The 24,788-nt window shown below is 47.4% G+C and overlaps 1 protein-coding gene across 1 annotated transcript; it reads left to right on the top strand.

The window, feature by feature from the left end:
* On the top strand, positions 1 to 23,569 carry KIAA0040 (KIAA0040 ortholog). The gene is made up of 2 exons (XM_045027170.1): positions 1 to 99; positions 20,067 to 23,569. The coding sequence occupies exon 2, from the start codon at positions 20,182 to 20,184 to the stop codon at positions 20,503 to 20,505; it is 324 nt and encodes a 107-aa protein (XP_044883105.1). The 5' UTR covers positions 1 to 99; positions 20,067 to 20,181; the 3' UTR covers positions 20,506 to 23,569.
* The last annotated feature ends 1,219 nt before the right edge of the window (positions 23,570 to 24,788 follow it).

The following is a 24,788-nucleotide window of genomic DNA, read 5'->3' on the forward strand; positions in this document are numbered from 1 at the left end:
GGCCGCTGGCAGCAAACTCCCCGAGCCGTCAGCTCACCACTTCCTCTGGCTGCTGCGAAACTTCTCAGGAGCCGGCGGCGGCGCCTCGGGGAGCTGCAGGTAAGCTGCTGGCGGCCGTGCCGGGGCGTGTGGACGCAGCTGCGGGGCGCTCCCCGCTCCGAGCGCGGGGTGCTCCCGGGAAGCGACTCCCCGTGGGAGCGCTCGGTCCCCGCGCCCTGCGCACGCAGCCCGGGGGCTGGCGGAGCGAGCAGTCTGGGACCCCTTTAGCCAAGGCTGCTCCCGGGGCTGGGCGGCCATCGCCGGGAACTAGCTAAAGCATTGTCCTGCTTTAGCTAAAGGGAAACTGAGGCACGGCAGCGGCGCTCAGGGGTTTCCCTGAGCTCCCCAGCGCCGGAACTCGGCATGCAGCCTGAGCGCCCCGCCTCGGGTCAGTAAGCAGCACTGAACCTATGCAGCAGCCAGCTGTCAGCGCTGTGGTCCAGCCCCTAGGGCACTGGATTGGGAGGCAGGAGAGCTGGATCTGCGACTGGCCTTGGGCACATTACTGCCCAGCTCCATGCCTCGGTTTCCCCACCCCATTTGCTGGTCTGGTCTATTCCACTATAAAATCTTTGGGCCAGGGACTGTGTAATGGGGCCCAGAGCTCCGTTAGGCCTCTGGCTACTACTGGCTTCCAAGTAAATAATAATAATAAGGTGCTGGTGCTCTGGATTCTGCACTATTTGGCTGTGAGCTTGGAAACAGCCATGCACAGCACATTCAAAAAGTGGGAGCTGCCATTCCTCAGCACTGTACTGGGAGGGTTGGGGGTAGGTTAGCTTCATTGTTAAACTGGCACGTGCTGAACCTTTGAGCACAGTTGCCCTTGTTTATAATGAACAGCTCCAGGGTTCCTGACTTGGTATTGCCCTGGGGCTGTCTCCACTATGAGCAGTTCAGACGTAAGGGGACGCATCCTCTCCCCTCTGTGAGCTGGCCAAAAGGTCTCCTCCTAATTCGAACAGGAGGGACCCTGTGTCCCCCATATCTGCCTGGGCCCTTCTCCCATTCCAGCAGCTGGAGCTCGGAGGGGTGTGGAAACTGACATGAGCTGTGAAGTAGAGTTTCTTTCTAAATTAAATTCCTTGAGTTTTAAAAGGCGAGGGGCATCTCTCCCAAAGCTCAGATGCCTTTGCTGGGAGCTGAGCCTGGTGTACCGGGAATCTTTGACCCACAGTTGTTACAAACGTTCTTCTGCCAGTCAGAGGCCCTATCTGGCCTAGCCTAAAGGACGCCAGCCTGCTATCATTCAGGGATCCTAGTTCAAGACTCAACTCATACTCAGGTTCTTGGAACGTGTATCTTCACTTTAGTAAGGCTTTTGATACTGTCTTGCATGACCTTCTCCTAAAACAAACTAGGGGAACACAACCTAGATGGAGCTACTATGAGCTGGGTGCATAACTGGTTGGAAAACAGAGAGTAGCTGTCAGTGGTTCGCAGTGAAGCTGGAAGGGCAGTTCTTAGTCCAGTTCTGTTCAATATCTTCATCAGTAATTTAGATAGTGGCATAGACTCAGAGAGTACACTTATAAAGTTTACGGACGATACCAAGCAGGGAGGGGTTGCAAGTGCATTGGAGGATAGGATTAAAATTCAAAATGCTCTGGACAAACTGGAGAAATGGCCGGAAGTAAATAGGATGAACTTCAATAAGGACAAATGCAAAGTACTCCACCTAGGAAGGAACAATCTGTTGCACATTTCCCATTTTGGATATGACTGCCTGGGGAGGAGTACTGTGGAAAGGGATTCGGGGGTCATAGTGGATCACAAGCAAAATATGAGTCAACAGTGTAACACTGTTACCAAAAAAAAAAAAAAAAAAAAAAGCAAACATTCTGGGATGTATCAGCATGAGTGTTGTAAACCAGGGGTTCTCAACCAGCCCAGGAGGCACATTAACTCATCTAGATATTTGCCTAATTTTACAATAGGTTACATAAAAAGCACTGCCAAAGTCAGTACAAACTAAAATTTCATACAATGACTTGTTTGAACTATATACTATACACTGAAACATAAGTATAATATTTATATTCCAAATGATTTATTTTATAATTATATTGTAAAAATGAGAAAGTCAGCAATTTTTCAGTAATAGTGTGCTGTGACACTTTTCTATTTTTAGGTCTGATTTTGTAAACAAGTAGTTTAAGTGAGGTGAAACTTGGGTAGGCAAGACAAGTCAGACTCCTGAAAAGGGTACAATAGTCTGGAAAGATTGAGAGCCACTGTTGTAAGCAAGATACAAGTAGTAATTCTTCCACTTTACTCCGTGCTGATTAGGCCTCAACTGGAGTATTGTGTCCAGTTCTGAGAGCCACATTTCAGGAAAGATGTGGACAAACTGGAGAAAATCCAGAGAAGAGGCAACAAAAGTGATTTAAAGGCCTAGAATACATGACCTGTGAAGGAAGACTGAAAAAATTAGGTTTGTTTAGTCTGGAAAAGAGACGACTGGGGGACGGACACACATGATAACAGTTTTTAAGTACCTAAAAGGTTGTTTACAAGAAGGTGGGAGGTAAATTGTTCTCCTTAACCTCTGAGGCTAGGACAAGAAGCAATGGGCTTAAATTTCAGCAAGGGAGGTTTAGGTTGGACATTAGGAAAAACTTCCTGTCAGGATGGTTAAACACTGCAATAAATTGCCAAGGGAGGTTGTGGAATCTCCATCGTTGGAGATTTTTAAGAGCAGGTTAGACAAACACCTGTTAGGGATGGTCTAGATAATACTTAGTCCTGCCATGAGTGCAGGGGACTGAACTAGATGACCTCTCAAGGTCCCTTCCAGTCCTATGATTCTATGCTTCCTGGAATGATGGGGGCTGGTCACACTGTGAAGGCAAAGTGTGTCAGCCCTGCCCAAGGGGAAGAGGATGGGGATGTTTCGCTTCCATTCTGTCCCCCCGCTCAACAAAATTTCATTCCCAGTTTGCAGCACTGGTGTTCAGGGCAGAGTTTTGTGACAATGCTGGATGTGCCCAAGCCCAGGGTGCACTGGTGCTTGCATTTATGGCTAGCAGCAGTGCTGCAGAACAGATACAAAACATTGTATTGACAAGGCCTCTGGGGCTGATCTGGGAGTAGCTTGGTGCACGGGAGAGGTGCAGCCATCTCTAAGCCAGGGTATTCATCAAGCAGAGGCAGGGCACCTCAGGCTTCCAAAAGGAGGCTGGAGAGAGACTCGAGAGGTGGGAATAGCAGGAGCAGGGCTGCCCAGCCTTCAGCCAATCTGAGTGGCTAAACACATTTCAGTGCTTTAGAGTTTTGTTGATGAAAATCTGCCTTTTCCCCCAGGGTACTGGAACATGAGTCAGAACAAGAGCTTTGCTGGGTTTCAGTTCACAGGGAGTGTCAAGATCTAGAGATGGGGCTGAGCCATACATTTTAGCTCCAATGTTGGGGGGGGGGAAGGGGTGGCGGGCGGGTGCAGATCCCAAGACTGCTGGTTCCAGCCAATCTCTAGTTAGAACTTTTATTGTCAGTTTCACACAGACAATTCTCAGTAAGGAGTGATGCCCCACAGCTCCAAGCAATATTCAGCTAAAGCCTCCAAGATTCACAGGGCTACCACCTCAAACCTTCAAGTAACCCAAGGGAGTCCTCCCAAAGGGCTTGCAAGCTTTGGTAAAACTTACGGCAAATCCACCCAAGTTTCAGATTAGTCAGAAAGAAAAATGTAAGCAGAGGAGTCATGTCAGGTTGATTATATGGGTTTTGGATAGATCTAGCCAGAGCTCATGAGAGCCATCAATTAAATATAGCCTGTGTAAATACACTGCTACCTCGATATAACGCCACCCGATATAACACAAATTCGGATATAACGTGGTAAAGCAGTGTTCCGGGGGGGCTGCACACTCCGGTGGATCAAAGCAAGTTCAATATAACACGGTTTCACCTATAACGCGGTAAGATTTTTTGGCTCCCAAGGACAGTGTTATATTGAGGTAGAGGTGTACATGGAACCTATTCAAGTCACCAGAAAAGCTCTAACAGACTGTAGGAAGGGATGATTCCTGTACAGAGATCAGCTGGTATCAAATAGGATCATCAATGCTTAGTAGGGCCCCACTCCTGCAATAAGCTCCATGCAGGTGAATCTCTGCTGGATTGGAGCCTCCAGGCCATGAACAGCTCAGAACACAAGTGATAAGAGACGGGAATTTAAGGCAACAGGAATAAGTGCACTAGCCGCCCGCCAGAGGCTGGAGTAGATAGATACACCAGGGGATGGTATTTTATAGCATATTGTGAAGGATAGACCATCTACTAAATCTCATTTTAGAAGCTGTTTTGGACAAAGTTCATTAATAACATTACAAGCATACAAAGTCAGATAGAAACAGTATAATTTTGTTTGAATTTATTATAAAAAGGGTCAAATTGATCGTTGTTCTTTAATTTTATTGCACTATCGGTATCTACATCCACAGATTATATGTCTGGGCCTGTGCATGCTCCTATGGTTAAATTTTCAAAATAGTTTCACTTTTAACCTTGTGTTTTTAAACATTCATAACTTCCAAATCATTCACCTCTGGGGGAAAAAATTATCTATGCTTGGCTTCTGTCTGATTTTTTCAGGGAGGCAGGGGAGGGAAGTTTGATCAAAATCCCTTGAGCTGTTTGTGAGCTCTGGAAGGGCGAAGGGAACATACTATTCACCATTTCAAAAACACCCTAACCAGGCTCTCTTAGGTAATGTTACAAGAAAACCCACTGAATGTGAAACTTGCACTGACCATAAGCAATGAAACATTTCCTTAAGTCTGCAGGTATGCACTGAAAAATAGTCCCAGTACATAGGTGTGGCAAGTTAAGTCCATGTTGGTCCAATCAAAGAACTTGCAAGTGTAACATCGACAGACTCCTGTTGTTGGCGGGCAGGATTGAACCAGGGACCTCTGGAATTTAGTGCATGAGCCTCTTCAGCATGAGCTAAAAGCCAACAGGCTATAAAGCAGACTCATCTCATCTCTGCCTTAAGTGGTCTCGGTGCCACTAGATGGGACAGAACATACCCAGAAGGTGTGGGTGTTACACAAGTTGTTCTGGTGAAGTCAGCAGAGCCATGTACCATGTTTAGTCTTTTAGACCTGTGCAAAGGAGAAGGGGGGAACACCACCAGATAAAAATGCTAGCACTTTGCACCAGTGTAATGGTGCAGGGCTGGGTAATAGAGGTTAACCCCTAAATTAGGCCTTGTCTATGTTAAGAAAATATGCGTCAGTGCAAGTGCATTGATCTGGACTGGTTGATATAGAGACTTTGTATGCAGCAAGCCAGGGTGTAAATCTACAGCGCTCTAGCCCACTACTTACTAACTGACCACATGAAATCTGCTAGTGCACTTTGACCTTTTAATACACAGTAGTGGGGTCCACCCGGTCAATGCACAACAAGCAAGTCCACTGTAGATTTACACCCCGGCTTGCCATGCACTAAGTCTCTGAGTAGAAAAGCCCTTACACTGGTGCAAACTCCAAATGCAGGCAGGTTGTTCTGGCACAAAGTGGGATATGTAGTGTAGCTTTTTGATAAATTACCCAATTAAAGTACATAATAAGTCCCACTTTGGGGCAGTGCATCCCCCCACATCTCCATTATGGGTTGCAGTGGTGTTAACTACATCCATGCAGTTACACCAGGGCAAAAATTATCTTAAATGTAGACAGGATCTTATATGTATATATTTCATAGAGTCTCAGATTCCAAGGCCAGAAGAGACCATTGTGAATATCTAGACTGGCCTCCTGCATAGCACAGGCCAGAGAACTCCTCCCCCCCGCAATTATTTCTAGAGCAGAGCTTTTAGAAAAACAGCCCATCTTGATTTAAAAATTGTCAGTGATGGAGAAGAATCCATGATGACACTTGGTGAATTGTTCCAGTGCAGGGCAGGGAATTGCTCAAGCCATTACCGTCCAGATTTTAAATTTTCTATTTTCTTCCCATTCCACTCCCTTAAAAACAGCCACCCACCTCTAGGACATTAAATATACAAAGTGTCAGCATTGTGAGAACAAGCACTCAAAAGTCACCATATTCCACAAGTTAAAGCCCCAGTTCTGCAAAGGAATCCAGACAAGCCTTCAAGGAATCCTGGTGAAATGAGACATTAGAGCATGTCTTCATGGATCAATTTGTAGGATTGGGGCTTGAGGTTGCTGCAGTCCTATTAACTTGGCCACATTACACAGATGTAGTGCTTTCCAGTCTTTTCCCTCTTGTTCAGTGTAAATCTCAAACTTCTTTTTTAAAATATAAGTTTACTACAAAATATACAGGATGTGGCCAACTCATGTTGCCGGAACAACTTTTATAATTTTAAATTTCCTGACACTTTTAGTGCTTGACCTTGCAACCTTTACATAGTATCAATGCTAATTATTTGGGGTTTGTAGGTCCAAGTTGTCAAATGAAGATCTCTAAAATTAGATGCTTAAATCCACAGTGAAGTATCTAAATAAGTGACCCCCCCCCCCAGTGCTGAGCACCTGCAGCTCCTGTTAAAGTTAATGTCAGCAATGAGTGTCCAGAACCTTTGAAAATCAAGTTATATCCTTTATTTAGGAACCTAATTTAGACAGCTAAGTTTGACAATTTATATATGAGAGACAAAAACACAAACATATCCTATTGATACATCAAGTAGGTGCCTAAAGCTCTAGTTGCAGCAAATTCTTCAAGGCCAAGTTACAAAAACTTTTCTCTGACTCATTTCTACTCCATGCCTAGTGCTGTGAAAGGGTCATTATAATGCACTCATTTCTCTCTTCCATAACTGCTTTACAAGTGAACTAAGTGGCTCTCCTGAAATCAGGACTCTGATTGCATTTGCACAGTACCTGCTTGTACCATCCTGAGGTCTAATCAGTTCTGACATCCTCCCAAAAAAACTCTGACTATCCAAATGAATCAGTCTGTAGCTCCCGCTCCTATTCCAGCCCTGAGCACTCAAGACACAGCTCCTCATTCCCAACTTCAGCAACCCCTGCTCCTCCAGAGGTGGGCCTGGAGCATCAGAGGAAAGTCAGTTACATTAAAACTTCCCTACTGGTTTGAAAGGTACATAGGTGGGGATCTGTGCAACAAACTCCTTCTGGCTGCATGGGGGTGGAGACTAGTGAGGCACACCCTTCAGCAGCCTTACTGACAAGGCTGTTTGTGACTGATCTGAGTATTGCCAGCTCTAAACTGAAATTTCATAGCCAGGAATGCCAAAAAAAATTTCAAATGATCCCCCCCAATTATTGCACTAACAATCTTCAGCTACAGAGCAAAAGGCAACAGGGGCTCTAAATAATCATTTAAAGTCAGTTGGGTGTCAGGCTTAACGGAGGATCAGATTGGGACCCTGACAACAAGGCCTTATGGATGTGCAAAGAGCCCCCTACTTCTCTGGGCCAAGTACCTGCGTTCCTAGTAGCTGTGTAGGGAGAGAACTTCTGCAGGCTCCACCTCCCACAATGCATTGCCAGCACGGGGGGGGGGGGGGGGGAGTGATTTATACCTCACCAGATCCGATGCATGTTACTTCCCTTTTGAGTAAGGGGGAGAATGAGAACCACAGTCTGGCTTCTGGTCTGCTCCTCAGGCAGCACAGCTGCACCCTGCCCCTTACTCAGGTCTTGTGGCAAGAAATTAGGGTCCACTTGGGCTAGACACTTTACACACACATTAAGAGTCACATTCAGCTATGTTTTAAAGGGAAAAGACAGCCATGACAACATTTTAAACAGCTCTGCTTTTCTGTAACCAAGTAATCACGATTTGAAAAAGAAAATTCCAACCCCCTTAAAACTTTCAAGGCAGTAAATATAAAGTGTCTCAATGCAGGAATTAAAACATACATCCTGTTTTGTCTACAATTACTTTTCTTATGGAGTAGAGTGTTATGTGAGTCTGACTTCCCGTTTATGGGTAAATGGCAATACAGCTTCACATACAGAATATCCAGACAAAAACATGATATTCTGTTTGTTTGTTTTGCAGATTGATTACTATTTTTTTCCAGTTCCACAAGGATAAAGTCAATAGGGAAATACAATCAGTTCTAAAAATTACCTTATTTACAGGAGGCTCTGGGGGTGGGTGGCTGGGGGGAGGGATGAATGTTGGGATTCTAATATTTTAAACGAGAGGCTCTCACATTTACCCCCATGATGCCCCTGTGCAGGAGGGTGGGAATCTAGACACTCCAGTGAGACACTGTTGTCTAATAGGGCACTGGTCAGAGACAAGGGTTCTATTCCCATCTCACCCGCTGGGTGACCTTGGACAAGTCGTGTCACTTTTCCTTGCCTCAGTTTGCCTATCTGTAAAATGGGGATGTTGATACAACTCTTTTGTGAAGCACTTTGAGATCCACTGATGAAAAGTTCTATATATGAGCTAGGTATGTCATTCATTTGTTTTCCTATTTAAATAAAAAAGACTTTAAATAACAATAATCAAGGAGAGAGTCACCAAACTTGACTGAAGCAACATTTTGCTGCAAGTGTTCATTCCCTGTTGTAGCTTATTAATGTTATTTGTTGTTTCCATTACAGTAACCCTAGAGGTCCCAACTGAGATCACAGCCCCATTGTGTTGGGCTCTGTACATTCACAATACTGAGGGAGTCTCTGTCACGGAGTCCCCAGGTGATACTTTGGAACTGCTCCCCACAAAGCCAGTCAGGACTTTGGGAAGCCTCCTCTCCCTTGGAGCAGACTGTCTTCAGGGCAAGAAGCTCACACGGCTTCACCTTCCTGGGTCTGACCTTGGAGCATTCAGCATATGCTCCTCTGTCCGCTTCCCACAGCGAGTCCGCCCAGGCGGGGTCCTGGGGAAGCCAGAGGGTCCTGCACGCACCCCCACTTCGCAGTCAGACGTGACTCTTAGCCAGCCAGTAAAACAGAGGTTTATTAGATGACAGGGACATGGTCTAAAACAGAGCTTGTAGGTACAGAGAACGGGACCCCTCAGCCGGGTCCATTCTGGGGCCCAGCGAGCCAGACAATCCCGTCTGCTCTCACTTCCTGTCCCCAGCCAGCTCCAAACTCAAACCCCCTCCAGCCCCCTCTTTCTCTGCTGAGTTCCTTTCCAGGGCCAGGAGGTCACCTGACCTCTTTGTTCTCCCACACCTTTAGCATCCCCTTGCAGGGGGGAAGGGCCCGGGCCATTAGTTGCCAGGAGACAGAGTGTCAGCCAGAAACTGAGGTACCCACACAGTATTCAGAGGAAACATTAAGAACAGTCCCACTTCATCACAGTCTCTTCCTCTAGATTTTGGCCCACTGAATTAAATCCAGCTCCTGCCATTTAGGCCTTCACCCTGAAGCAATGGTTCTCAGGTGCACTCCTACAGTTAGGCCCGTAAAGGGTGCACCAGAATCCAAAAATGTACCTTGGGTCTATGCCAGACAGGTACATAAATCCAGATCTGTTTTTTCCATCACCAGGGGCTACTCCCACAGTCCATCCCCAGTAGCCCAGAAATCTAGGGGCGGGGATCTTCACCCAGTTCCAAGTGAGCGAACAGACAGAAGGCAGCTTCATTTGTAACTGCCAGAGGGAAATTCCAGGCTAGATATTTTTGCCCTCCCTTCCTCAGCACCCCATATATGGTAGTTTTCCTCTATAGTCTCCTTCTTACCTTGGGCGAGGTGTGGGCTGTGATGGAGTGTGCTGTGTACACACGTGTGCCGGTATGTATGGCACACGCACACACCAGGCCCCGCATGTGTAGGGAGGCATGCAGTATGCAGGTTTTGGCCAGATTGGTCCCCTCTACAGAACTTAGTAACTGGGGTTGCCCTGTTGCGATCCAGCTGGCTTTTGCCAATAACCCATAGGCGTTGGAAGGCAAGTGGGGACATTGCATGCCCTGCGGGGACACATGGACGGATACAGGCATCTAGTTCCTCTCAGCCTTGCCAGCCATTCCAGTTGTGACGCTCTGTCTTGGTGCTGGAGGGAAACCCTCCCCCAAGCTCTTTGGGGCTGAGGCAGCTCCACTTTACCACCACCCTGCATTGCCAGGTGGTGACACTTCCCTCCTGATGGGAGGGTCCCACAGTAAGATGCAAACATCGGGCATGACAAGTTTGTCCCAAAGACTGCCCTCGGCAGGATCGTGTCACAGTAAAAGCTCCTTCTGGCTGGAATGCAGGAAGGAGGAGGAGTGGTGGCTGTGATGGTGTAATCTGTCTGACTGTTGCTAAGGAGGCTGTAGTCACTGCACTTGGCAGCCCTCGAGGCTGGAAACCGGGGGAGTAGTTGGACACCAGCCTGGTTTGCCTTCTTTTTTTCAAATCCTGCTCTACCCACTGCATGCTGTTTAACCCCTAGTTGATGTGCCGTGATGCTGTCCACACTCTATACATTGCTGCTTGCAGCATAAAGGATCCAGCCCCACTGTGACAAGGGGCTAAGATCATTGTCTGTGGACAAATGAAGGCCATTTGTGTATTTGTTAGCTAGTCAGTCCACCAGCCACAGGTGCCCACGGACACTCGGTCTGCTTGGCTAGGGTACATGGGGTCACCTGTTGATTTGGGAAATGCTGCTCCTGAACGCTTCCAGAAGTGACATCGCTAAGCCAGCCAATCACATTGTGCAAGGCAGTGATGCACTTGCTCCTGGAGGCAATAATAGCTTTCTGTGTGCCAAGGCGTGGCACCAGGTCAGGTGGCCTCATGCGCTATAAAGCCTAAAGAGAGAGAGAGAGAGAGTTTTCAGTGTAGCCCATCTTAAAACATTAATGAATTAAACCTCATGATCCCCTTGTGGGGTAGAGAAGTAGCACTATCCCCCCATGTTACAGGTGGGGAAACTGAGGCACAGAGCAAGTGACTTGCCTAAGGTCACAGAGCACTCAGTGGCAGAGGTGGGGACAGAACCCAGATCTCCTGGCTGCCAGGCCTGTGCCACCAGATCATTCTCCCCAAAAATCTCTCCCCCCTAGTTTTTTGGCATTTCTGCTTCTGACTCCAGCCACATCGAGGCATTGCAGAGTCACGTGCAAATAAAGCCCTGTGGTTCAAACATGAATGTGCTTAGCAAAGTTATGATGTGTTCACCACATGCAGATCGGGTTTGGGTTGGCATCACATAATACACCTGCTCCCAGGGACCACTCAAAATGCAAGCAAGTAGGGTCAGGAGAGTGCAAACGCCCTTCCACCCATGTTGTTTTGTGCCATGGCACAGGTTCTCCTGCTACTGCTGCTGCCTGTGAAATACACAGACAGAGGGCACCACGTCAGAGAGCCAACTCTGCACCAGAACAGTGACATGGGGCTTGGGGCCAGGATTCAGTGTCAATGATATTCAGCCAGGGCCAAAGCATCACAGAGCATTTGTGTTTGTATGTGCATGCAGTTAAAGGGGGTAGTTTGCCTAGGCTGACATGTGTCATGAGGAGGCCAGAATCAAGGGACACTACCCAGAAGAATTAATGCCCATCACAGACGCTAGCCTGCTACGGATATAAATTATAACCAACTGCTCCAGGTGGATGCTTCCTTTCCTCTTTAGGGCCTTAGGAGTTACACTGTTTGAGCGGGACAGATTGTCAGAAGAGCAGCTTGGTTGTCCACTGGGTGCTGAGTAGAGCTGGCTGCAATTTTTCATTCAGAATTTTTTTGACATCAAACATAACACAAAAAGTTATTTTTAATAAAAAAAAATTGTGTTTTGTCAAAGCAAAAATGTTTGCCAGAATTGTCTATTTCTGATTAAATAAGGGTAGGGGATGTTGTTGAAATACTAAAACTGTTTCAGTTTTTTGGCAACCAAACTCCAAAAATATTTCTGTTTTCAGCAACCAGAACCTGAAGATGTCAGCCAAAACTGTCATTAAAAAAAAAAAAAAAAAAAGCTCTTCAAAAAGTTTTGGTTTTTGGCATGTTTCTGTTTTGGCTGCTGAAAATGGATTTAAAAAAAAACAAAACCCAACCACCACCCCAAAAAAAAAAAGTAGAAAATTTAGATTAAAAGAATAAAAAGTTTGTTTTCATCATAATCTGTTGTTTTCATTGTTAAAAAAATGAAAACCATTCCCATGCAGCTGTAATGCTGCAGTGTTTAGAAAATCCAGCTGTAAGTGTCCCAGTGGGAGCAGCTAAGTCCTGAGCACTTTGGAAAAATCTGTCCCTTGTTTTGGTGTTTAAATAAGACCTGAGCTCTTTTGAAAAATCTAGCTTCCTCAGAGGGTGCTGAGCCCTTGAGAATTTCTCTCTTGGTTTTCTGTGATTCAGCACAAGAGACATGGCCAGGGATGCATCGTGGATCTGGATTCCAGACAATGTTTAATGTCCTGGGGCAGAATTTCTAATGGCAGACGTCTTCATTCGCTTTCAGGCCACGCAACGCACCATGCTGCTGTGGTAGTGCAAAATGGCAGGTCTGACTCGGTGGAGAGTAGGATGTCACTGCAGGTGGAGGGTAGCAAAGGACTGGCCAGGGTGCACACATGGCCTAAGCTGTAGTGAACAGCCCAATTTTAGGCAGACAAAGATGCTCTGTGGCAGATTAACACCTTCTGCAAGGGTGTCACATCCTCCCTGTGGCCAGGCAGGTCAGTGAAAGACTATGAATGGAGAACATAGATGTTGAGTTACTGTTTAGAAAAAGAGACCAGGTTTGCTGTTCATTAAAACAGAGGATGTGACTGCAAATCCAGAGCCCTAGGCAAGTAGCAGCATCCATCCACTAACCAGATGTACTGGCCCACTGGCCAGATGTACTAGCCAGCACCACAGACACAAGCAAGAGGGTAAAACCTTGGGTATTTTTGCTTGTGAGAGATACAGAAAGGGTAAGACAGCAATAAATGCCACCCACAATAGGACAACAGCAATACAAACATGGGTCCTTTAATAAACTAGAGTCCCTGGTGATCCCCAAAATGAACACACCGCAGCAGACATCTCCCATAGTTTAGTAGTTGTAGAACACAAGTGGAGTCCAGATAACCGGATTCTGTCTCTGCCACACAGTGTGTGTGAGCGAGGTCTGATTGTCAGAGGAGGAGAACAAGTACAACCCCCCACTGAAGCCTCTGAAGTTAAGTGTGGGTGTGTTTAAGACATCCATGGTTGAAAGATATGGACCTTCCCCTCTCTGCCTCAGTTTCCTCTTTCTGTAAAACAGGTGTTCCAATACTCACCCTACCTCCCAGAGAGGCTGTGGGACTTGAGTTGTTAATGCAGGCCAAGCCCTTTAATAAATAACAATACTTAGCTCATATAGCAGCTCTTCAGCTAGAGATCTCAAAGCACCTTGTAATCCTTGAGTGGAAAACACTCGGTGAGCACAAGGATCAATTTATTAGCCTGTAAGTCACCTGCCAGTTCTCCTAGCAGCTATCTGACCATAATCCCAGCATCATCCTTAACCTGGTCACCTCTGTGGGGAATCAAAGCCTCCTGAGGCACTGCCTTTTTAGACAGCTCAAACCCATAAGGCAGGGGTTCTCAAACTTTTTTTGCTGGGACTCTCCTTAAAAAAAAAATATTTCAAGCTGTGACGACCCTCTCCCATACCATGCTACTCTTACTTCTGCACTGCTGCTGGTAGCAGCACTGCTACTGGAGCTGGGTGCCTTGCCACCAGATGCTGCTCTTGCTCCTCCCCCGCCCCTTCCACAATAGTCTTGTGATCCCCTTTTGGGTCAGGACCCGCAGTTTGAGAAACACTGCCATAAGGGCATTACCTTATACAGCCCCTCAAAGGGCTTTGTTAGGTCTCTGGGCAGGCTGAGTGTGAACCCAAGAAGTGGAGCCAGCCCTCTGACCTTGCCCCAGGAAAAGGTAAGCTTTCCTGAGGGAACCTGCGGGTCAGCAGAACCTTGCCCTCTCCCCCAGGGAAGGAAACCTTACACAAGGCCACAAAAATGCTGCTCTTTCTCCTCCACAACCCCACCCACTTCTTGCAACAATTGCTAGATGAGTCACAGTGGCTGCATCATCTGTCAAACTCTGCCCTGGGTCAAAGAGACGCACTCATCCCACCGCATTTTCTGCCACTCTTTGTTAAGTGACTTGAGCCCTGGCTAAAAGATGCCTCTCTGATATTCCTGGAGACTGAGGTCCTCTGTTAATGTAGCCGCAAGGGCATGCTTCTCCCACCTACTTACCTACCTCCAGACACACTCCAACGCCCACTGAGGTCCATAGAAAGACTCCCACTGATTTCAGTTGGTGTTAGATCAGGCCACATGCACCTCAGGCCATGACCTGTTGGGCTCACTTTGAATTGGGAAAAGAATTGTGTCTACAGCTCATCTCCTGACCTCTCTGCTGAGCCTGCCCACCACAGCCAGTTATAGGGGCTGTGACCCAGACACCTAACCACCGTGGCTGGGTAGATGTTACTACCCTCCCTCAGACAGCCAAACAGGCATCGGTCAGTAGCAATGTTCAGTCACCACCAATCTAGACCCGAACCAGTGACCTGGTGATTAAAGGCTTTGTATCCCATCCAAGCCCACCAGGAGCCCAGCTACTGTCTGTCAGCTCTAGTCTGAGAAGCCTTCCATAGAGCTGGCTACTTGCCAAGTTAGACCAAGTAGGACAGCACTAAACTAGCAGTGGGACAAGGGGTAATAAAAACTAAAATAAACCCCACAATTCCCTAGGCACATTGGGGGATGGGACCATATTTACCTGCCCCCACACACACACACACATTCTGAGCAAATGTACCCTTGATTGAGAACCACTGGTCTGTGTCCCCATGGGGGTACGCATTGGTCTTCCAAAAGCAGCAAAGAGTCTTGTGGCACCTTATAGACTAACAGACGTTTTGAAGCATGAGCTTTCGTGGGTGAATACCCACTTCGTCAGATGCATGCACCCACGAAAGCTCATGCTCCAAAACGTCTGTTAGTCTATAAGGTGCCACAAGACTCTTTGCTGCTTTTACAGATCCAGACTAACACGGCTACCCCTCTGATAATTGGTCTTCCAGGGGGTACATCAACTCATCTAGATATTTGCCTAGTTTTACAACAAGCTACATAAAAATCCATAGTGAAGTCAGTACAAAGTAAAATTTCATACAATGACTTGTTTGTACTGCTCTATATACTATACACTGAAATGTAAGTACAATAGTTATATTCCATTTGATATATTTTATAATTATATGGTAAAAATGAGGAAGTCGGCAACTTTTCAGTAACAATGTGCTGTGACACTTTTCTATTTTTATGTCTGATTTTGTCAGCAAGTAGTTTTTAAATGAGGTGTAACTTGGGGGTAGGGAAGACAAATCAGACTCCAGGAAGGGATACAGTCATCTGGAAAGGTTGAGAGCCACTAAAATAGATGATTTTTTGGTTTGGTGGCCAAACCAGGAAATCCACACACAAAAGTTCGGTTAGTTTTGAACCGAAATTGAATTTTTTTGGTTTCTCTCACCAAAACGAAAAACCAACATTTTGTTTGGATCAAATGAAACTATTCAAATGTTGATTCAAACTCACATTTTCAGAACAAAATGTTGAAACGCTTCATTTAAAAAAAAAATAAAAGTTGAAACTAAGGCCTGGTCTACACTACGTGTTTAAACCGGTTTAAGGAGCGTAAAACCGATTTAACGCCACACCCGTCCACACTAAGAGGCCCTTTATATCGATATAAAGGGCTCTTTAAACCGGTTTTTGTACTCCTCCCTAACGAGAGGAGTAGCGCTAGTATCGGTATTACCATATCGGATTAGGGTTAGTGTGGCCACAGATCGACGGTATTGGCCTCCGGGTGGTATCCCACAGTGCACCACTGACCGCTCTGGACAGCAATCTGAACTCGGATGCAGTGGCCAGGTAGACAGGAAAAGCCCCGCGAACTTTTGAATATTTCCTGTTTGCCCAGCATGGAGCTCCGATCAGCACGTGTGGCGAGGCAGTTAAAAATCAAAATAAAGAAAGAGCTCCAGCATGGACCATGAGGATGTGATTGCTGTAAGGGCAGGCAAATCTGTTCTATCAGCGCTCCGTTACAGAAGACGAAATTCAAAATCATTTTTAAAAAATCTCCAGGCAGATACCATAGCAGGGACTCAGCGCACTGCTGCGTGACAAGCGTAACGGAAAGCCAAAGAATCAAGTGGACGCTCATGGCCTGGAGGACTCAAGCTATCCCACAGTTCTTGCAGTCTCCGAAAAGTATTTGCATTCTTGGCTGAGCTCCAAATGCTTCTAGGGTCAAACACAGTGTCCGCGGTGGGTCAGGGCATAGCTCGGCAATTTACGCACCCTCCCCCCACCCCCAGAAGTGAAAGGGAAAACAATCCTCTCTTGACTCTTTTACATGTCACCCTATCTTTACTGAATGCTGCAGATAGACACGATGCTGCAGCACTGAACACCAACATCCTTGCTTCCCCCCTGCCATGGGTGGCTGATGGTGCAATAAGACTGATATCCATTGTCATCATCAGCCTATTGGCACATAGGGCAGTGCAAAAGGACTGGTAACCATGCTGACTAGCATCAGTGAGGTCAATCAAGGGTGCCTGCCCCTAATTTTTCCTGGTAGATGGTGCAATATGGCTGGTAACCGTCTTCATCATAGCAACAGGGGGCTGAGCTCCATCAGCCCCCACCCTTCATGTGTAAAGAAAAGATTCAGTTGCCCCTGGACTAGCAGTGGGATGCTGGGCTCCTCTCCTACACACTGCTTAATGTTCTGTCTGGACTATCATAGCAGCTGGAGGCTGCCTTCCACTCATTTCTCACTAACAAGTCACTGTGTCATCACACAAGTGGGGGGACAATGCTATGGTAGCCCAGGAAGCCTGGGGGAAGAACGGAATGAACAGGTGGGGTTGTTGCAGGAGCACCCTCTGTGAATAGCATACAGCTCATAATTTCTGCAGGATCTGACACAGAGCAGCTGTGCTCTCTGGTTCTATGATACAGTGGTTCTCTAGTACACTTGCCCATATTCTAGGCAGGACTGATTCTATTTTTAGATACCAAAAAGGAGGGATTGACTCAGGGAGTCATTCCCAATTTTGGCTTTTGCGCCCCTGGCTGATCTCAGCCAGGGACACTTATGACAGCAGCAAATAGTGCAGTGCAAAAGGACTGGTAGCCATGATCATCTTATTACCAATTTATGGTATGGTAGATGGTGCAATATGGCTGGTAACCATCTCTGCTGTTATGCAAAAGCATGCTGCTGTGTAGCGCTGCTGAATCGCCTCTGTGAGCGGTATCTAGTACACATACGGTGATAGTCACAAAAGGCAAAACAGGCTCCATGATTGCCATGCTATGGCATCTGCCAGGGCAATCCAGGGAAAAAAAAGCACGAAATGCTTGTCTGCCGTTGCTTTCCCAGAGGAAGGAGTGACTGACGACATTTACCCAGAACCACCCGCGACAATGATTTTTGCCCCATCAGGCACTGGGATCTCAACCCAGAAATTCCAAGGGGCGGGGGAGGCTGCGGGAACTATGGGATAGCTACGGAATAGCTACCCACAGTGCAACGCTCCAGAAATCGACGCTAGCCTCGGACCGTGGACGCACACCACCGATTTAATGTGTTTAGTGTGGCCGCGCGCACTCGATTTTATACAATCTGTTTTGCTAAACCGGTTTATGTAAATTCAGAATAATCCCATAGTGTAGACGTACCTTAAGTGTGTTAACATTTCCCCACCCCAAAAAAAATTCAGGTGTTTTTCCAGCCAAAGCTATTCGCTTAATTCAACTCAAATTTGTTAAGCGTTTCGGTTCCCCGGAAAATGCATTTTTCAGTGAATAGTAAATTCACCCCTCCAAAAAATTAGTCCGGCTTAACTGCTGGGACCTCAGGGACTAATCAGGGTGAAGACACAACCCCTGTGGAATCACTTGAAAGCAGGCCTTGTGGATTCATTGACAACTGGCCCATACGAAACATGAGGGTAATGACTAAAGGTAAGAGTTGGACCAGGAGAGGCAGGAGCAATTCAGCAAGCTGACAAGAAGGAAAAGTGGTCTGGGCCGCTGCCAAGAATGCAGTGCTCTGCTGGTTACATGCACAGCTAGAGGAATGCCATTGTTACGTCAACCTTTGTTGAAACTTGTGGGAGACGAACCATTATACACTGTACAAGAAACCTCGACTGCGAGAAACACTCGGTTAAAAAATAAAACTGAGGGCTGCAGGGAGTGGCTGGCTTGGGGGATGAGCAGTGGGCTACAGAGCCTTTAACTTCAGAGTCACAAGTTGAAATCTAGCGCTGGTCTGCACAGGCTGAGCAATGTTACCATCTAAATGCTGTAGGTGTGTGTACACTGCAATCCAAGCGGTAATTGCATCTCCGGGAGGCAAACCCCTGCTAGGTTTACCCACGCTAGAACGGCTAAAAAATAGCAGTATAGATGCTGTGCAAGCCCGCTGGAACCCTGGGTGTGTACTTACATTGCCAGCCTGTGCCACCACTTCTACGCTGCTGGTTTTAGCCACCTTTCTACCCAACCTGCAATCACACCTTTGACTGCAGCACAGACGAACCCTGTGTGGTAGTCTGTATGCTGGAGGGGTCAGCCCACTTTCTGGTCCTCATTACGGAAGCCACCATCACAGTCTCAGCCCAGAGGTGAACTGCCAAGTGCACCGTGTAGGCTGCACTCAAAGCTCACCAGAAGCGGCAGTCATGGAAAGACTAGAGACTCCCAGCTAAAGCCTCACCAACGTCTACCCCAAGTGCAAGGCACACTTCCTCGACCTGCCTTCTCCTGCCTCAACGCAGAGCTGCATGCACTTAAAAAAACCCTACCCAAACAAACACTGCACCGCACACACACAGTTCTCTGTTGGCAAAAGGAGGAGAAAGAGAATGACCCACACATAACAAACATGAGTCATGTCACATAATGCATGACTGGAAGATGCTCAGACACTACCGTGTTGAGGGCAACATAGGAACCTGAATAGAATAGAACTGGCACCCTGCGCTAAATTGCCTTTGCAAGAGATCATTGTAGAAGCAAGTGAAGAATCAGTTTGAAAGTGTCCCTCCCCATCTGCATTGTCTACCATCACTTCACCATTTCAGTTTGTTTTTCCAGCCGCGGACACATTTTCTTAGGGAGCAGTGGCCCATATAGACAGACGTACAGCCCAGTAGTCAAGGTAGGAATGAGCAAGCCTCAAAAGGTCTCAAGAGTCGGTCCAGATAAAGCACTCACACATTTGGATAACTATCTTATCCTCTCCAGGAGGGAAACCTCATGAGACCAGCCTCTCTCATGTATTTCACTGCTTCTGGTCTCCAGGGGAACCCAGAAGCACAGAGCTCTGTGACAAGGAAAACTGGGTGAAAAACGTTGTTCAAAGTAGTTTGAATTTATTAGATATTCTTATTAATTCTTATTAGAGCTGAGCCCATAACAAAAGCCCAGACCCAAACACTCCCCAAACTCTGGAAATTCCCATATACAAACATAGTGTCTCTAGTGCTTATTGTATTCAAAGCAATACGTCCACCTGCAGCTCAGACCCTATGCTGCCATGCCAGAGGCAGGAGTTTGATGCCTGACTCTGGTCCCATTCAGCCTGACCCAGAAGGGGTATGGGAATATGGTGCAAGAAGCACTTTCAGTCTATAGGAGGAGGGGATCCATGGGCTTACTCTGCCAAAGTCCTGTCGTTCAGCAGAAGAACAGCCTAGGCAGTGTAAGCCAGCCCCCTCAGAACTCAAGCCCTTCGGGGAACTTAGTAGTTTTAGGAAGACAGCTACAGTATTAGGTTTACACTGTTGCTGCAGCCAGTGGGGAATTCTTTGGGAACCTGGACCACAGCAGGTTTGCTGGAGGCTCCTCAGCATTGCTGGGCGGAAGGTCTGCATGATTCAGCCCACAGACCAAGCATCCTGAACCATTGCCCTTTTGGGAGCTGCAAACTCATCTCTGAAGCTGGCTGAGTGCTCACCGGGCTGGCAGGCCCCATGGAGAGCGTTCAAGCTTTGTTGATCAAACGTGGATTTCAGGGCAGCCTCCTGATTTCCTGTTGTTTCCTCTGTCTTCACAGGCACTGACCAGAGCTGCGGCTGGGTTACATTTGCCTTCCCTCAGGACTGAACGCCCAGCAAGGGGACTGCACCAGCCACAGGTGGGGAGAACGGGTGTCCAGCCAGCCAACTGCCATGGAGCGGGTCAGCTCCTTCTTCGACTCACTCTGGAATTTCATTCACGCCAAGCACCAGGAGGGCATCTTCAACACTGTCTGCCTGGTCGTGCTGTTGGGGCTGCCCTTCCTCGTCCTCCTCATCGTCCTCGTCATCTGCTGTCACTGCTGCTTCTGTAGACGGCGGGGCAAAGGCAGCAGCAGCGGCAGCAGCAGCAATGGGCAGGTCCCAGCAGAGAGGAACAAAAAGAGGAAGAAGAAGAAGAAGGGTGAAGAGGACCTGTGGATCTCGGCTCAGCCCAAGCTGCTCCTGCTGGACAAGACACCATCACTGCCCGTCTAGTCGGAGGCACGGAGCAAAGATCCTCCTCCCAGTGAGACCTTCTGGCCATGTGCCGCAAGGAGCTGCTGTGATGGCTCCATCTCCTTTGATAATGACTTTAAAACCGGGACTTTCAGGACAAGCCAAACAACTAGTGAGAGCACGAAGACATCACTAGCGGGCACGCAGTCCAGCATATCTTTATGTGCACAGCCAGCATTGCACTTGGCAGCGTCCTCCAGGACACACACATCCATGTGCACAAGGGCATACATGCGCCCACACGTACCAGCATTCATGCAACTATGAGCACATGGATCTTCACCTTCATGTGCACAACATACCTGCACTCCCATGCAAACACGCCCAATGTCACATGCACAAAGCCACGCGTGCCTAGTGACGTGCACCCTGATGTGCACATGTACACAAGAACATACACACGTGCACTTGAAAACGAACCCACCCTGGCACTCCTCTGCACAGAGATGAGCACAAGGTTACAGCACAGTGAAAAGGGTTTTCCTTCACACCCTGGCAAGCTATTGCTTCACAGCTCCTGAAGACACAGGTATCCAGCCCACTGCCAGAGCTTCCCATGGGGCTTCCTAATCCAGCCCTGCCTTACAGACCAAAAGATGCTCCCCCAAGGCAGCAAAGCAGCCGCCCCTACTGCTGGCAGCCATCCCCAGAACAGAGGATGGCAAGAACAGATCAAACATGGCACAGTAAGGGACTGAAACTTTTGCACTGGCACTACAAAGCCCGTCTAAGACTGGCCTCAGTGCAGACTGGTCCTTTGGCAGCTCATTCTGCTGCAGGGAAGGTGGCTTCATTTCTGTACTGCAGTGAGAGAGGAGACTCCAGCTGATGCCGCACAGAAGCTTGGTTCCAGCATTAGAGTTATTTATTTAATGACTACTAGAAAGGGTTCATTCGTGGACCAAAGGCCCATGTATACTATTCGGGCCCTGGAACATTGACTCCATGCAATAACTTAGGCCATGCACCCCCCAGCGCTCTAGACACACACGCAGCCAGAGCCACACTCCCCCAGACACACAGACATGCCCATGTAGCACACCCAGACAGTGGTACACACAAATGGGAACACACTGGTGGGGAGTAGCTCCTGCCATCCTGCTGTGCCACTGGTCCAGGGAGCGTTTCAAGGGCAGCTGGCTCTGGAATACAACACAAAGACATAGAAGCAGGCCTGAATCCAGATACACTTCATACCTCCTGCCCACCAAAGCTTCCCTCCCTCCCTGCCCAGCCCTGAGAGAGATTGTCCCAGACAGAACCCCCCCACACACATTTCACAGATGTGTCTTCCTCCCACTCCTGAGACCTTCCTCTTCTTCTCCTCAAGCAAGGCAGCTCATCCCATCCCTGCAGGTAGCCAGTCAGCAGGCCACAACCATCTGTGCCCCCTGCTCCATCTCTGACCCCACCCACGCCCTTTTTGACAGCAAAGTCTATTTCCCAGGGGTCCTGCCTGACTCCTCCCCCTCCATGCACTATTGCAGTTATCATCAAGGCTTATTTAAGTCTCATTTACATGGTTTGCAGATAAACAGAGTGGGTGGACACCTTGTCTCATCTGCTCTTTCCAACAAGCCAGTGCAAGAGACAAATATTTTTGCTCTAAAGGCTCTGCTGGGAACATTCTGCTTTAGTTTATTTTTAGCCTCCAGAGCAGACTGCCCAGACAGTTCAGGGAAACACACAAACCCATCCGGACCAGCCCTGGCGGAGCGTGCCAAACGGCACAGCCTCCAGCATGGCAGACTCTGGTGTGGTGACCTCATCTGCAGCAGGGTGTCTCACCCACCCCCCACTAGAAGAGCTCTTTGCCTCTAGGATACCCTTCTGCTAGAGTATGCAGGCAGCAGGGAGAGCTGGCCTGGGGCTTACAGAATTAGCCACTTCTGCTGTGCCCTCAAAGTGCAGCCCAGTTTGTCCAACTTTGTGACATCACTTCATGGGGTTTGGCCCTCACTCAGCTATGTTGTTCAGAGCCTCAACCCCAGACTCCTCCTCACCCAGGCCCTTAAGTAGATGCCATTCAGCTCCTTCATTCACTTCATCTCCATTAAAAAAACAGGGACCCCCAATTTCAAGGCTGAGAGGATAAGAGTCAGATTTAAGCTTAAACAGCCTTAAGGGAAGCCTGATCCTAGATACCAACTCTCCTTAAACATCTCTGTCTCTCCCATTGCCCCAACTTCTGTTCTGGGATATTCGATTATTTCTCTTTCCATTTATAAAATGATGTAATTTTATAATCTCTCTCTATCTCTCTCTCACACACACACACTCTCTCACACACACACACAGAGTAGGTCAAAGCTAGAGGAAAACATAACTGGAGCTGCAAGTACTTACTGGCTGGCAGAGAGGAGAATATAGCTAGTTGTGACATGGCTACCTTAGGGCTACAACTGTTTTGCTCTGCCATAGTTAAAAGACTCAGAAAAATGTTTCCTGTGAGGGCGCTCAACCCTGTCAGGACCAGAAAGTCAAAGGAAAGGAAAGGGCCATGTCTGCATATCAGCACTCTGGCACGGGCCCAAACCATTAAATCCAAACACACCCAAACTTTGGGGAAGTTCAAACCCTACCCAAACGTTACAGCCCTGAGCCATCTCTTTAATGGACTGAACCCACCAGCCCAGAACTCCAGCTCCCGATGACTTGGCCCCATCTCTACCCATCACATACAGTCAAAAGAGCAAAGCTTAGGAAGCTGCTTGTATGAGAGCCATCATCTTAGCCAATACCAGGTATTGAACCAGCACTTCCAGAACTGAAAGCAAGAGCATCTGTAGCTTGAGCTGCAGAAGAACCATGTCCTCTATGGGTCTGTGTGACACACACTAACCAGCAGGTTCCATCTGCACAGCCAGTGACAAGGCAGTGTCTGATGCATGCTCAGTACACCCTGATAAGGCCCACCTGGGCTCAGGTTCCTCCAGCTAGCTCTGCTCTGCCACTATGGAGAACAGCCTCTGCCTTGCAAGCAGTTCTTCATGTGCATGGATCTGGATTTCAGCATCGGCCTCTTCTGCACAGTTCATGCTCAAGAAAAATTTTAAAATAAAACTTTTTTTTTTCGAAACTCCTGAGAGTGGTTTTGTCTCCAGATCTCAGCCATTTCTTTGTTTGGGGAAATCTTTTTACACCATCTCACTGGCCTTGGATGAGACCTTTGTTGACATCAGTCGAGAGGAATGCTGAAGGGCACCTCTTTTCAGCCAGTCACAGATAAATTATTCTTAAAAGGGCAGTTTCCAATTAGTAATGTTCAATGTGTCTCCTTGCTAATGAGTGCAGGCAAATCTCTCTTGGCAGGAAAAAAAGTGGGAGGAGGAAGAGTTATTATGCTTCTGCTCTGTATGAGTTGGGATGCACGCAATATTTTCCTTCGTGGGGTTCAGTCGATCTTAGTTCCAGTCTGGTTTAGGTCACAAGTGAGGAAAGCTTAATGGCGCTCATCCAGTCAGTCCCTCATAGCTGTTTGTATTGTACATATCACAAACACACAGACTGAAAAGCTGAGCCGAAGTGGAGAGGCCAAAAGAGCTCAGCGTGTTGGCTGTATATGAGGTGCTAAGCATTTTTCAAAATCTGACCTTATTTACATGCAATTTATTTAGGGGTCATGAGAGGAGGGTTTGGAACCAATATAAACAGTATACAAATATAAATTAAACAGTAATAGGTCACCAGGGCCAGATGGGATTCACCCACGAGTTGTGAAGGAACTCAAATATGAAATTGCAGAACTACTAACTCTGGTATGTAACCTATTGCTTAAGTCAGCCTCTGTACCAGATCTATACTGGAGGATCATTAATGTGACACCAGTTTTTTAAAAAGTCTCCAGAGGCAATTCTGGCAATTCCAGGCCAGCCAGCCTAACTTCAGTACAATAAAGAACAAAATTATCAGACACACAGATGAACACAATTTGTTGGAGAAGAGTCAACACAGCTTTCGTAAAGGGAAATCATGCCTCACCAATCTATTAGAATTTTTTGAGGGGTCAACAAGCCTGTGGATAAGGGCAATCTAGTGGATATAGTGTGCTTGAACTTTCAGAAAGCCATTGACAAAGTCCCTCCTCAAAGACTCTTAAGCAAAGTAAGCAGTCATGGGATGAAAGGGAAAGTCCTCTCATGGGTCAGTAACAGGTTAAAAGACAGGAAACAAAGGGGACAAATAAATGGTTAGTTTTCACAGAGGAGAGAAATAAACAGCAGGGTCCCCCAAAGATCTGTACTGGGACCAGTACTGTTTAA

Source organism: Mauremys mutica, chromosome 8 (genome assembly GCF_020497125.1).
Source record: "Mauremys mutica isolate MM-2020 ecotype Southern chromosome 8, ASM2049712v1, whole genome shotgun sequence".
NCBI lineage: Eukaryota > Metazoa > Chordata > Testudines > Geoemydidae > Mauremys > Mauremys mutica.

What these genes read in the sequence shown, in the direction of transcription:
- KIAA0040 (XM_045027170.1), top strand. Translation starts at nt 20,182, where the DNA reads ATGGAGCGGGTCAGCTCCTTCTTCGACTCACTCTGGAATTTCATTCAC.